The sequence below is a fragment of the Arvicanthis niloticus genome, chromosome 20 (genome assembly GCF_011762505.2).
Source record: "Arvicanthis niloticus isolate mArvNil1 chromosome 20, mArvNil1.pat.X, whole genome shotgun sequence".
Classification (NCBI taxonomy): Eukaryota; Metazoa; Chordata; class Mammalia; order Rodentia; family Muridae; genus Arvicanthis; species Arvicanthis niloticus.
Window position 1 is genome coordinate 43,760,429 of NC_047677.1, and position 13,383 is coordinate 43,773,811.

Consider the following 13,383-nt stretch of genomic DNA (forward strand, 5'->3'; position numbering starts at 1 on the left):
AAGCACACACAGTCACAGCTTTTGGAGCCTTTAGTCACAGCTTAAGGCTTTAATTCAGCCCCACAGGACCTGCCTGACGTTGCTCCGTGAGCAGTGGGCTGGGGCTGTGTCCTGAAACCCAGCCTTCCCGGCCACAGGCTCATTAGGAATGTGAGTTCCAGGTTGAGACACACTGAAGCCCACTGTGCCAGTAATGCCAAACGTGCCACTTTCCTGGCTGTGTCCGAGATGAGAGAAACAACTGCAGAGAAAGGCATCATGGGAGACAGCCTGAGTAACTGGTTGCCGCCAACGATCGCTTCATCAGAATAAATAGATAAATAAATAAAACCAGCCATATGCAGCTGGCTACCTGAGTATAAACAGGTCTATGTGGCTACACTTGGACACTTCTTGTGGTGACTTCTAGACTCAGCTCAAACTACTCTGGAGGAAGAGCCTGTTCACATGCCAGAGTCCTGGGCTAAACAGACTTTCCAACATCCACCACTCTACAGGTGGGCTCCGGTTTCCCAAAGCCCCGTGGAAGGCTGGCCAGCCCACAAGACTGTCAGTGAGGGGCTGGGAACTTGACAGGAGGCGTGTCAAGGGGCCAGGTGGCAGTGTGGTAGAGTGGAAACCTTTCTTCCACACAGTGCCTTTCACTGCTAAGTTGGCTTTGCCTGTAGAACCATCACTCAGCCCTGGGCAATGCTTTTAGCCCGCAACACACACACACACACACACACACACACACACACACACACACACACACACACGAACCTGAAGCCCACAGCCAGGGCAAGGTCAGTATGTCTGGTTCCATCTGTACCTTTGGCGGGGCGTCTTCCCTTCTGGCCTCTTCAATGCCATCCAGTCATGGAGACTGGATGTAGGAAGAAGATATCAGGGCCCAGACATGGTACAGAATCCATGTTTCACAGAGACCAAGCTGCTTTTCTGCTAGAGAAAGTGCTAGAAGACCATAGTGCTGGCTACAGGGCACAGTGAGCGTGCCTGCGTTTAACAATGTTACATATAGTTTATCACAATTAGAAACAAATTAGACAGCCCATCTAAAGGGCAAAGAATAACAGTTACAGGGAGTTTCTGTTTGGGACAGATGTTCCAGTGAGGAGGGAGAAGAGGTGTAGAGGTGTGCAGAGTGAGCAGAGAGGTTACACACAACTGCACACTCCCCACGCTTCCAGCATGAACACCAGCTGCCTGCGCTCAGGGTATGCCGATGCAGTGCTATGGGTTGTCAGAGGTCATGGTCACGTCTCAGACCCTAGGAGTTGGTTAGGTCACAGAGTGCACTTTCTGTGGGTGGAATTGCCAGGCTGCAGCTGGACTTCTGGGAAGTTGAAGCCCTGTGCTCGGGGCAGGTCTTAGAATGGAGCCATCAGGGCAGGGACCCTGCGAGGAGGTGTTTCCTTGGTGACTCAGTCAGTCCTCCCTATCAGTTCTCCTTATCCTGTCCCCTCCACCCTCTGTCCTCAGGGGTGCAGCTTGCTGGGTTATCGACTGGATGGGAGGGGGATTTCTCATGCAGTGAGGGGCCATGGGGCACACCTGCCACTCAGACAGTCATATGAGCAGAGTCCAGCCGGGATGTCCTGAGGTGCTCCCGTTGCTGGCACTGAGACCTGTACCAGCCTCATCTCTGGTTTGTGTGTCAGTTCCACTGAACATGCCCTTCCTATGCTCTTGCGGGACTCCACCAGGGACCAGAGCTGTGTTTTATACATTTCAGAGGCCAGATGGGCCCTCACCCACAATGCACTCTGGTGAGGTCTCTGGCCCCTTTGACTCTGGGCATGAATGGGTCCCAACGGGTATGGCTTCTGTAAATCAGAGACAGAAGCATCTGGAGCATAGGATCTTTGGTCCTGTCTTTCTGTTTGTGGCCGCTTCGGGGCAAACTCAGTGGATTTGGGAGAATTGTGAGAGACAAGATGTACCACAGCTTCTGCTGGGACGTCAAACTTGTCAGGTCTCAGGGTGTGAAAGGTATTGGGAAACAGGTCACTTAGGCCTGAGGAGCAGCTGGACATCACCTAGTTTCCCAGGTCTCCGCCTGCCCTGTGAGTCACCAGCTTCTGCATAGTCCCTTTGTGGGAATGTTGCCACCTTCCCATTTCTCCACAGAAGAAAATGACTTTCACCTCTGACCTGGTTAGGCTATTTGCAGGAGCAGGGGGGTGGATTGAGACAGGGTTTCTCTGTGTAGCCCTGGCTGTCCTAGAACTCACTCTGTAGACCAGGCTGGCCTCGAACTCAAAGATCTACCTGCCTCTGCCTCCCAAGTCCTGGGATTAAAGGCGTGCGCCACCACTATACATGACACCACCACCCAGCTTTGTCCTGGTTAGTTTTTACTGTCAGTCTGATACAACCAAGAGTCATATGGAAGAGAGAGTCTCAAGGGGCTGCCAGATCAGCTTGGCCTGTGGCCATCTTAATGGGGAATTGCTTTGACTGTTGATTTGAAGTAGGAGCTCCCAGCCCACCATGAGCAGTGCCATGGACAGAGAGGCCTGGACTGTATAAGAAAGAAAGCAGAGTTGGGTGTGGCAGGGTACGCCTTTAATCCCAGCACTCAGAAGGCAGAACTTAAGTCAGGGTAGGTGAGCCAGTAAGCCGCACTTCTCCGTAGTTTTCTGTTTCAGTTCCTGCCAAGACCTCCCTGGGAGACGGACTGTGACCTGAAGCATAAGCCAAATGAATCCTTTCCTTTCCAAGAAGCTTTCGGTCATGGTGCTTATCACAGCCAGAGAAACCAAAGTAGGACACCACCTCCCAGCCGGCAAGAACAGAATCAAATGCTGCAAGGGACCAGGGACCAGAAACACTGCTCTGAAACCATCAAGAGCAAAGCCATCTCTTTGGGCCACAGGGCAACACCAGTGTTTCCAGAGGGCTGTAGGCTATCAGCAGTCGCCTCTGACAGTGTCAAGCTAGGAGCCTGTAGCATTCCCTCCCAGCCAAAGGTCGTTGGGAAGGTTTGGCTTAAGAGGAACCTCAGATCAAAGCTGGGTGTGGAAGGAGGGGCCAGGGGCTGGTCTCTGATTTCTCAGTGACCTTCCAAGGTCCTCCTGGGATGCTCCTACTGCCATTCCATCAGGCCCTTAGCAGCAGTTTGATTATTGCAAAAGAAAAAAGTTGAGGTGATCTAGCTTATCTTCACAGCTAGCTCTGATCCTGGCAGAGACCCCGGGGGCTATCTCAGGCCAGTAGAGATAGAGCTGGCCATCCATATGGTCCCTGCTCCCTCCCTAGCTTCACACTGAGCCCCTGAAAGATGAGGACGACCCTCTTCTTCTGGCTCACTGCACTCAAGGTGCTGTGCCCATTATCCGTTTAAAGGGTCTAAGTTATAAACATAGCACAGGGAGACTCATGGGTTGTTCTGGAATGGCTGAGGGCGAGCCGAGGGGAGCTGCTGAACCTGGTCTGATGAGAGAGAGGACAACAGGAGCCAGAACCCACAGGACTGACCCAGATCATCTGGCCATAAGAAGCACATGGATATGAGTAAGAGAAGATGAGGGGCTGGAGAGATGGCTCAGCGGTTAAGAGCACCGACTGCTCTTCCAGAGGTCCTGAGTTCAATTCCCAGCAACCACATGGTGGCTCACAACCATCTATTATGGGATCTGACTCTCTCTTCTGGTGTGTCTGAAGAGAGCTACAACGTACTCATATAAATAAAATGAATAAATCTTGAGGGGGGAGAAGGAGAGAAAGAGAGAGAGAGAGAGAGAGAGAGAGAGAGAGAGAGGATCAAATAATGGCAAGAGATAGCTACTGTGTGTCTGGATGGGCAGGCCCACCTGTTCCAAAGTGAAAGAGTAAGACAGAAGCCTAGGGAAGAATAAGACAGTCAGAACCAGGGGACACTCACTGTAGGTGTTCCGATGCTCACTACAAGACCAAGCTGTGGAGGTATATCCTTCAAACAGCAGAAGGTGGAACCACCCAAAGGATGGAGCCACAGGCTTGGGCCACAGGCTAGAACAGAATGCTGAGTTCCCGAGGGCCCTGGGCAGCTGGAAAAGGCCTAGCCTAGGCAGGCTAGAGGATTCCAGAGAAGCTGAGAGCAGGGAGCCACAGTACCAGTGAGCGACCCAGCAGGGCATGCAGGGCGGAGGACTCTCAGTGCAGAGGGGGTATCCCAAAGGGGAAACCTTCATTGTAGAGACAGCAAGTCAGAGTCTGTCAGATCCATAAAGACACAATAGGGCCAGGCTGGGTGGAGCCCAGGAGCGTGGTGCCAAGCCCCAAGCAGGCCTTGGCACCTTGAGTTCTGTGCTTCAGCAGGACAAAGGCCAGGCAGCCACATCCCCAGAGACAGACCATTTCAAACCAGGATACTGACCAGCTTCCTCATGCTACTGTGCCCTGCCTGTGGCTTTCCCCATTTCAAACAGAAACAGCTCAGCAAAACTCAAGTGGCTGTTTCCATAGTAAGACCAGGGTTCCAGCTGCAGAGATCGGCTGGAACAAAGCCACAGTGACAGCTTAAAGTGGCTGAGGGGAGGTGCTTACCAGACCAGGGCCAGGCTCTAACAAAGGCTCCCAAGCTTCCTCCTTGTCCAGGTTGGTTGGCCTGAGGCCCCCAAAGGCCTCTTATGCTAAGCTATCAGGCAGGGGCTCTCTGACTCCCTGATGCAAACTGCCTCATGCTTGCCATCCCTAAGTGGGTAAGCTGCTCAGTATTCTTGTCCTTTGCAGATAAGATAAAGGACCAAGTACTGAGGGCATGACCCTCCCCTCCCCCACCCAAGTGGAAAGCTAAAGAAAGGGCATAGGAGAATCCTCAGAGCAAAGACTACAGGATTTGGGGAGCAGATCCAGTTCCCAAACTCTCTGCTTCTTTAACTCTCTGCTTCTTGGTCCCCATCTGTGCATCCTGGCAAGCCAAGGACCAGTGGGACAGGCGCGTAGAGACTTGGTTGGCCAGACTGCCCCTTCGGCCACTTGGAAGATTTTAACCCAGTATTTTAACCTAAAGGCTTCTGGGTCTGCAAGATGGGAGTCTTCCCTACCTTCACAGAGGAAGAACACCAATCCATGAGGTCCCACCAGGAATGCAGACCCTGTCATGTCCTTCTGTAACATTGTAGCTGGCCGGAAATGACTTAGGTACCTACCATTCATGAGCTTGCCGTCTGCCGGCCAGAGGGCCAGCGATGGCTCACACAGGTTAGTGTAGTACCCCTGAATATCTTCATCATGCTGGACCCCAGCCTCCAACATCCAACTTTAGGGTGCGTGTGGCCCACTGGCTACCTGATTTGCCTCATCCGTCTAAGCTGGACAACAGCATGCTCACTCGTGCCCTCACTTCACGGCCGAGCAAACAGACATGTCAACCAACCAATGCAGAGATGGGAAGTGGCAGTCCCAAGAAGTGAGACCCTGGGGACACATGGTATCCACCCACCTAAGGGCCCTTCAGATTTTACATAGGGTTCACAAGGACAAGTCCTTGGGGGCTCTCCTATCTTGTACATGAATGCCTCAGAGATAGAAGCCAGAATCCCCCCTTCCCCCCACCAATTCTTGCTGCCATTCCTATTAAAGAAAGTTGGGCGATGTGTGCATCTGGAATTGTCTCCGCACATAAAAAGCAGCACCAAGCAGCGGCAGCCAAATGGATATACTGGTTCCTTTGAGTCCCACCCTGGTAAGACCAAGAGGGCCTGGAGTCTTTTCCCTGAGCTTTGCTAGGCAGATAAACACTGGCAAAAGTCACTATTAGCAATATGGTTGGTCCTGTGCCTCTCTGAAGCTGTGATGACCAGGAGTTGGCAGGAGCCCTGGAAAAGCTCCTCACCAAGGTGACAGAAAGCAACTTATGGCCTTATCTCATCCCAGGCCTTTTCCAGCAATAGTGGCTTGCTTTTTGACCTCCTATGGAAAGGAGATGGAGTTGGTTAAGTGCAAGCCAGGAAGAGCTGCATGCTGGGAACTTTCAGATGTCACTTTGCACTGATGTACAAGGTCCCAGCAGCGTGGATGGGTGCAGGGCTGCAGGGCTTGGATCCTGAGAAGTGGATGCAGACACCGGGGAAACCCGAAGACCTGGTTCTCACCAGGGTAAAGGTTCACCTCAGCACCCAGTGCTGAAATCAGGGTGCCCAGGATCAGTGATGAGCTAACCACAGTGACAGGGTGGAGGCCCACCCGCTCCACCAGCCTCTGCTCCCTGGTGTGAGTGCAAAGATGTTTATGAACAGGCAGAGACGGAGAGGAGAATAATGCCTCTTGTGTTCTGCGATGTTCCAGGCACTGCTTAAATTTCCCATTTACTCTCATTACAGTCTATAAAGCAGATACGATGATCCCTTCACAGAGAGGGATGCCAGCCAGAGGAGCCCAGAGCAGCAGAACCAGTAACCACATCAGGTCTGCCTCCACCCAGGGCTATGACTTTCTAGCCTAGTGCAGGTGCCTGTCCCCACCCATCCCAGGGTTAGCTTATAGGTGACCTTTCCAGCGATTACCCAAGTTCAGGTACGTCCACCGTAACTCACAGTGACAGACCAGTTTGATCAGGCCCTCCTAAACCTTTCTTCTACTTTCCACCCTTTGCTGAGCAGTTTTTGAGGACTTTGGGAGGGGGGGGGATTTTAGAAAGGACCTACCACCGCTGGCCAGGTGACATCCCATCTTTCCTCTTTAAAGAGATCAAGAAGGCCAGCAATATGGCTTAATGGCAAAGTATCTGTCTCACATGCATGATGCCCACGGTTCTATCTCTTGCACAAAATTAAATAAATAATAATAATAAAGAACAGATCTTTAATTTTGGTGGGGTGGGGGAAAATGTATGTGGACAGATATGTGCTTTGTATACACACTGTGTACACACACATGAACACATCTGTGCTCATGTGGACAGACTCAGGAAGGCACACATGAGAGCCCTTCCTTCCACTGGGAGGAGGAGGAGGCTGTTACATCTCCGTAGTTGTGTCTTAGGAGTCAGGAGCCTGGATCTGGTCCCGCACCTGCCTTCCCTGCTTAAGTAAGAGGCTGACCAACAATGCTTGAAGGTGCCTCCCAGGCCATCCCAAGTCACTGACCCTATCAAAAGGGCCACCATAGAGCAGGGATGGGACTTCCCATTTTCCCAGGATCAAGCTGAGGGTAGAAGGTAGGTTTCTCCTACTGCTGAAGCAAGCCAGCCAGCCAGCTAAGAGAACGCACACCTGAGAAAGGAGGCCCATACCCAGCAGGCAGCCCTCCTTGGCTTCCTTTGCTGGGTCCAGAGCGAGCTGCCCGGCTTCCCTGAGATGTCTAGCTGCGGTCCTGGTGCAATTTCCCCACAACGGCGTTTCCATAGGCACTTTAGAAGGAGCTAATGAGACACCCCTCTCCCGAACCCTCCTCTAGACCAGCTTGCCCATTGTCCCTTTGTCAATATCAACAGAAGTCAAGGGCACTCTGTGTCCAGAGAAGGGTCTTTAGAAGGGGTGGGGGGCACGAACAAAAAGGGTCTGTGGCGAACCGCACTCCTACGTGGCTCAAGTTGGTTGGGAGGTCAGTGTACAGCAGAGGCAAAAGCGGGTCCCTTCAGTCCCCGCGAGGACACAGGGTGCAGCGGCAGAATTCCCCAAGACTGTCACCGTCCATCTGGGACCTGCCCCCGCGGGTCTGCACCGCAGGCTGCCGTGCCTCCCGGGGACCCTGCGCGCAGGCGGGCCGCCAAGAGCTGCTTGGTCCGAGCCCGCGGTGGGAACACCTGCGCCTATTAGGGCGCACCGAGGCCGCGGAGGGAGGGGGATCAGGGTACCTTCTGGATGCGTCCATCGATGTCCAGGTAGATGGCCTTGGGCCGGTAGCTTGAGGAGCCGGCCCCCATTGCGCCCGCAGCTGCACTTGGACTTTTTCACCTTACTTTCTCGCCACGGCGGCCGCGCAGGGAGGGCGGGGGCTGGGGGAGGGGCGGAGGAGGGGCGGGGGCGGCCAGCCAACCAGAGCTGGCAGCTCGCGGCCTCCACACGCCCCTCCTCCCACGGCGCTGGCCCGCCCCGCCCTTCCATCCCCTCCTCTCCCCTCCCCTCCCTTCTTCAACCCCTCCCCTTCTCCATCCTCCTCTTTTCTCTCCAGGGCTCCTCCCAAACGCCTCTCTCCCCCTCCTCACTCATGCTCCGCTCTTCCCTCCCCACCCTTTCTCCTCCTCCCTCTCTCATTTCTGCCCCCTCCCTCCCAGACTTTTCCCCATTATTCCTGTCTCCCAGGCTTTCCTCTTTCTCCCTCCCACCTCCTCCTGCTTTCTCTGCCCACCTTCCTCTATCCCGATCTCTCACCCCTCTCTTCCTTCCCCTACCCTACCTCCTCCTCTGCCACCTTTTCCTCCCCCCCCCTTCTTTCTCCCTTTTCCTCGGTGTCTCCTTCCTTACCTAGGGTCCCTCCCCATCTCATCTCTTCTCTCTCCCCCACCTCCCTCCTCCGGCCTTCTCTTTCATTTCTATCCCTCCCCATTCCTCCCACCCCTCCCCTGCCCTCTCTTCCTCACCCACCCCCCATCTCCTCCTTTGATTCCCGTCACCTTGACAGCCCGTTTCTAAGGGTCCCCTTCATACATGCCCACTGTGCCCTTTAGCTTGATCAGAGATTGACCCCTATCTCTGACTGCACCGTCAGTCAACAGCAGCCTCTGGGCTGAGGGCTGTAAAATCAAGACCCACAGTGCTGGGAAATCAGCCCCCCCCCCCCCGCCCCCAGTTCCATTCTCCTCCCTCCCACCCCAACCCCCAACCCCCCACCCCCACCCCGCAGTAAAGGCCACCCTCACTTAATTTGAATCGGAAGTGGGGAAAGTTCCTTCCCCAAGCAGCCCGTGCATTCCTGGAAGGGCTGGGAAGGCTGTTTCCCTCCACCTGGAGTTGACGGCAGCCTCGTCCCTGCCCTTTAAGCTGAGGGAAGGTTGCCCAGTCGACTATCTGCTAGATGCAGCACTTCCCATACTACCGCCCCCACAACACTTCACAGATACTTTTGCTATTTTCCATGGGGGGTGGGGGCGCATTGTAAGCCCGAGGGGAGAGAATTTCAGGTCTCCTTAGCCTCTTGGACACAACTCTCTGGGGCTTTCCTGGTGGAAACAGCTGGAGGAGGGGCCCTGAACTTGTTACTCTTGGAAGCCGCAGTCAAACCGCTAGAGAAGGCGCCTATTGTTTGTCTTGAGTCGATTTCCAGCCACATCTGCTGCTGTCTGGGTTGTGCTGAGGATGCCTGGAGCTGGGCCTGAGAGGAACCAGCTTAACCAAACAGCCTGGCCGATGGCCTTTTCTTTCCCTCACTTGGCCTTTCTGGTCTCCACCTGGTGGACTGTCACTGGACTTGCCAAATCCTTCAGAGCTATTGGAGTCAGGACCAGGGATGAAGCCAGGGACTTCCAAAAGTAGCATGCGTTAGGAGCACAGGTACCCTTATTCTTCTCAGCTCTTGGAACTGGGTGAGACCCAAACGCAGCCACCCATAGCCCTGAGGATGGAGGAGGCTCAGGATGCCTGCTATGTGCACTCTTGTGAGGTGAAGAAAGTAGCCACCTACAGGCTGTCTAGCCCCCATATCACCTTGATGGTTTTACTCCACCCGGGCTGCCTAGGGGCCCCTGCCCACTCCCCTAGGACAATTAAGGAGCCCTAGACAAAGCTTGGCACCTTGAGAGTTGCTTAAAAGTGACCGGAGTTTGGGGGTGATGGCACGCAGGATTTTAAGGTGGGGTCTGACACATCTGGCTGGTTATGGCTAGCTGGCTGACTTGTGGTTGTGATCTCAGAAAACTAAGCTGGTGCTTGTTGTCAAATGAACCAACGCTATTGGAACTGATGGGCAGCCTGTGGTTAGGGCCACCTTGTGCTCCTGTATAGCCTGCCATGGAGATCCCATGTGGTCGATGGCTTTCTTTTCCAAACCTCGCTGTCATCTGACTTAGTCCCCTGGAACTGGTTCCTTCAAGACCAGATATTTGTCCCCAGTGCAGCTGACCTGCAGCTTGGAGGGTGTGGCTCTGTGTGTCTCCTATTACGAATGTTGGGCACACGAGGCAGGCTGGCCCTTCCAAAGCCTGGCTAGCTCTGTAGTCAGAATAACAATCACACGTAATCTTATTTTGCATTATGCAGCTTCCCTCTCAGGAGACCTCTGAACAGACACTTAAGTCACCAAGGCAGCAACTGTTACCCAAAAGGGAATGAACACTTGCCCCGCTTCCTTGTTCTGCCCCCCCCCCCAACTATGGTTTGTCCTTCACCAACGACTTCTATATTCAGAACTGTTGCAGGTACTGGGTGGTTCAGGAGGATGGGGAGGGGGAACAAAATGACCAGAATCCCTGGGTGGGAAAACATGGCATCTTAGAGGTAAGACTTGATGAATAGATAAAAACATGGTGTGTTGAGGAATATCTTGTGCCAAGGAGAAAAGTCATTAGAGAACAGGGAAGAAATGTGGGGACACAGAAGCCAGATTTAACAGGTCACTTGGTCAGCTGATTACCTGAGTGAAGAACCTGCCAGCCAACGGTGACCTCACTCCAAGGTCTTGCTCAGGAGGCCAGCAGGGTTAGGATTGAGGCACAGCGGGGGTGTGGGGGGCTTTGGGGGGAGCTGCAGGGCAGACAGGTTCAAATGGCAGCTCTTGTGACTCCGGGTTGCTGTGTCCGATGCAGCCTTATGGGAGGTTGGGCAGAGGAGGGATGTGTCTGACTAATGGGGTACCAGCTCTACTGAGTGGATAGTGAAGGCTATCCAGCAGGGGCACAAAGGGGGGGGGGGCAGCCAGGAGGTGGTGATTTCTTTACAAAGCATGATGGTCATTTGGAGAGTGGTAAGAAAGTAGGGGTTTTACAGAGAAATAAGGTCAATAGAAGATTATGCATATATATATATATATATATATATATATATATATATATATATATATATGGTGTGTGTGTGTGTGTGTGTGTGTGTGTATACTTAGTTAGGGTTTCTGTTGCCGTGAAGAGACACCATGACTACGGTAAAGGATAACATTTAATTTCGGCAAAATTTAATTACAGTTTCAGAGGGTTAGTCCGTTATCGCCATGGTGGGAAGCATGGCAGCATGCGGGTAGACATGGCGCCGGAGAAGGAGCTGAGAGCACTACATCTTGTCCCTTGGGCAGCAGAAGGAGACTAAGACACATTGGCCAGACTTAAGCATACATAGCCTCAAAGCCCGCCCCCACAGTAACACACTTCTTCCAGCAAGGCCACGCCTCCTAATGGTGCCACTTCCTACCAGCCAAGCATCCACACACGAGTCTGTGTGCGCCACGACTATTCAAACAGCACATATCCGTATACCTTAACACGGGATTTGCCTGAGACGCCTACCTATCATTAATTGGAAGTATTTGAAATCAAACATGCCTGTCATTTCTCTAACATACACACTGAGGCACAACACACATGCATTGTAGCACTGACACACTTTCCCCTTAGGATCTTGGAGCATTTGCGGTGGTAATTTCTGCCTAGCTTGGAGGGGGGTGGCAGAGACTGAGGCAGCTCCCTACAACCTGTCATTAGCACCGGGGAAGAGCTGAAGGATGGCTTCTCTCGAATGCATGGGACTCTGGCACTGTACTAAAGGGAAATGTTAACCTGAACTACCATCTAAGTTCAGGACCTTGGCTGCCTGCAGCGGGTCTTGGCTCAGGTGATTGACAGTGGGATGGAGACCCAGGAGGACCAGCACTGGTGCCTGTCTTTATGTCTGAAGCTTGAGAGACCAGAGAGCTGCTGTCATACATCCCAAGTAGAAGGGAAGGCAGACACCAATGCCTGGCTTAAGCAGGCGGGAAGAACAGAATCCTCTGCCCCCTTTCCTTGGTTGTATTAAATCACTTGATGGGTCAGATGAATCCCACCAGCATGAAGGTGGACAGCCATCAGATTCAGCCTCACCCAGAACCCCCTATAAGACATCCAGGATAAGGAATCGTGCCCCATCAGCTTGACTCATTGAACTGACCTCCCCCCTGGGGTGGGAAATGATTGGCATTCATGTCCAATGTCTCCATTCCATGCCAACAGCCTTCACAGGTGGCCATTATTTCTCCTTTCTGCCAGCCTTCTCTCAGGCTTAGGCATCCCAGGATTGGGTAAGGGCTGGCCTCCCTGCACCTTCTACAGCATCCTCGAGGTTCCTAATGTCCTGACTTACATGCAGCCCATAGAGTGCCTCAGAATCAAAACACAACCAGAAGAAACCATTTGCCCCTGACGGGTGGCCTGGGGAACCTGGGTCGGGCGAAAGACCCAGGATCTGACCCTCTGTCTCTTGGGTTGGCCATGGATCTTTTCAGAAGCTGGTAACACGGTCTTAGTTAGGGTCACTGTAGCTGACAGGAAATGCCATGGCCAAAAGCAGTTCGGGAGGAAAGGGCTTATTTTGTTTACACTTCCTTATCGAAGCCCATCATCAAAGGAAGTCCAGGAACTTAAACAGGGCAGGAATCCAGAGGCAGGAGCCTATGAACGGACCACGAAGAAACCCTGCTTACTGGCTTGCTCTCCGAGGCTTGCTCAGCCTGCTCTCTTATAGCACCCACGACCACAAACCCAGGGATGGTGTACTTCACCACCGATTTGACCCTTTCCCATCAACCACTAATTAAGAAAGTGCCTCACAAGCCTGCCTACAGCCCCATCTCACAAGAGACATCTTCTCAGTAGAGGTTCCCTTAAAGTAAAAGCCATCAGAGGTGTTGACTGAACTCAGTCAAAAGGGGGAGTTAAATAGAGGAGCCTTCTCAGGTGTGTGGGATCCTGCTTGTCTCTCATCTGCAAAGAAGGTTGTAGGGAAGGGATAGCCTGGGAGCCAGGCTAGTGCTGCCTTCCTCCCCCAGCCCCTGCAGAAGTTGTAGTTGAGTCTGGTACCTTCCGATGCCTTTTTGGTGGAGCTCAATCTGACATTGTCAAAATGATCCATTAGACCTTTTTATATTAAGGTTTCAAACAGTAGCTGAAGGGGAAGGAGCCAGGACAGGGGCCCAGGGAAGAGTTATCTGGCCCCTGGTTTCCTTGCTTACACCAGCTCGCTGTGTTCAGCAAGAGGCAAAGCCGAAGCAAGGCAGGACGACAGGCTTCATGGTGACAGCACCCTTCCTTGAAGTTGAGAGACTGGGAAAGAAGGCTTGAGCCTTTGGGGGAAGCCTACAGAGTTTCCCAGCGGAATTTATCCAGGGCCAATGGCCCACTTGTCCCTGTCCAGTCTGAACATTGTGTCAGCAGGCTGCAGTGATGTCCTTCTGTCTGTCCATCCTGAAGTCTAGCCAGTGTGTCTCGTGGCTACTCTGAAAGGAGACTAACTGCTTTCTAGTCTACATCTTTGAACAAGGGGTTGTAGAAGGGAC

General features: G+C 53.0%; 1 protein-coding gene across 2 annotated transcripts in view; it reads right to left on the reverse strand.

Moving 5' to 3' along the window:
- Pde9a (phosphodiesterase 9A) overlaps positions 1–7,924 on the reverse strand; it is an 85,003-nt gene extending 77,079 nt beyond the window's left edge. For both annotated transcript variants that reach the window (XM_034524131.2, XM_034524130.2), the window contains exon 1: positions 7,784–7,924. In XM_034524131.2, coding sequence (XP_034380022.1) covers positions 7,784–7,852 — 69 coding nt within the window. In that variant the 5' untranslated portion in view covers positions 7,853–7,924. The remainder of the gene's footprint in view (positions 1–7,783) is intronic.
- Between the last annotated feature and the right edge of the window lie 5,459 nt (positions 7,925–13,383).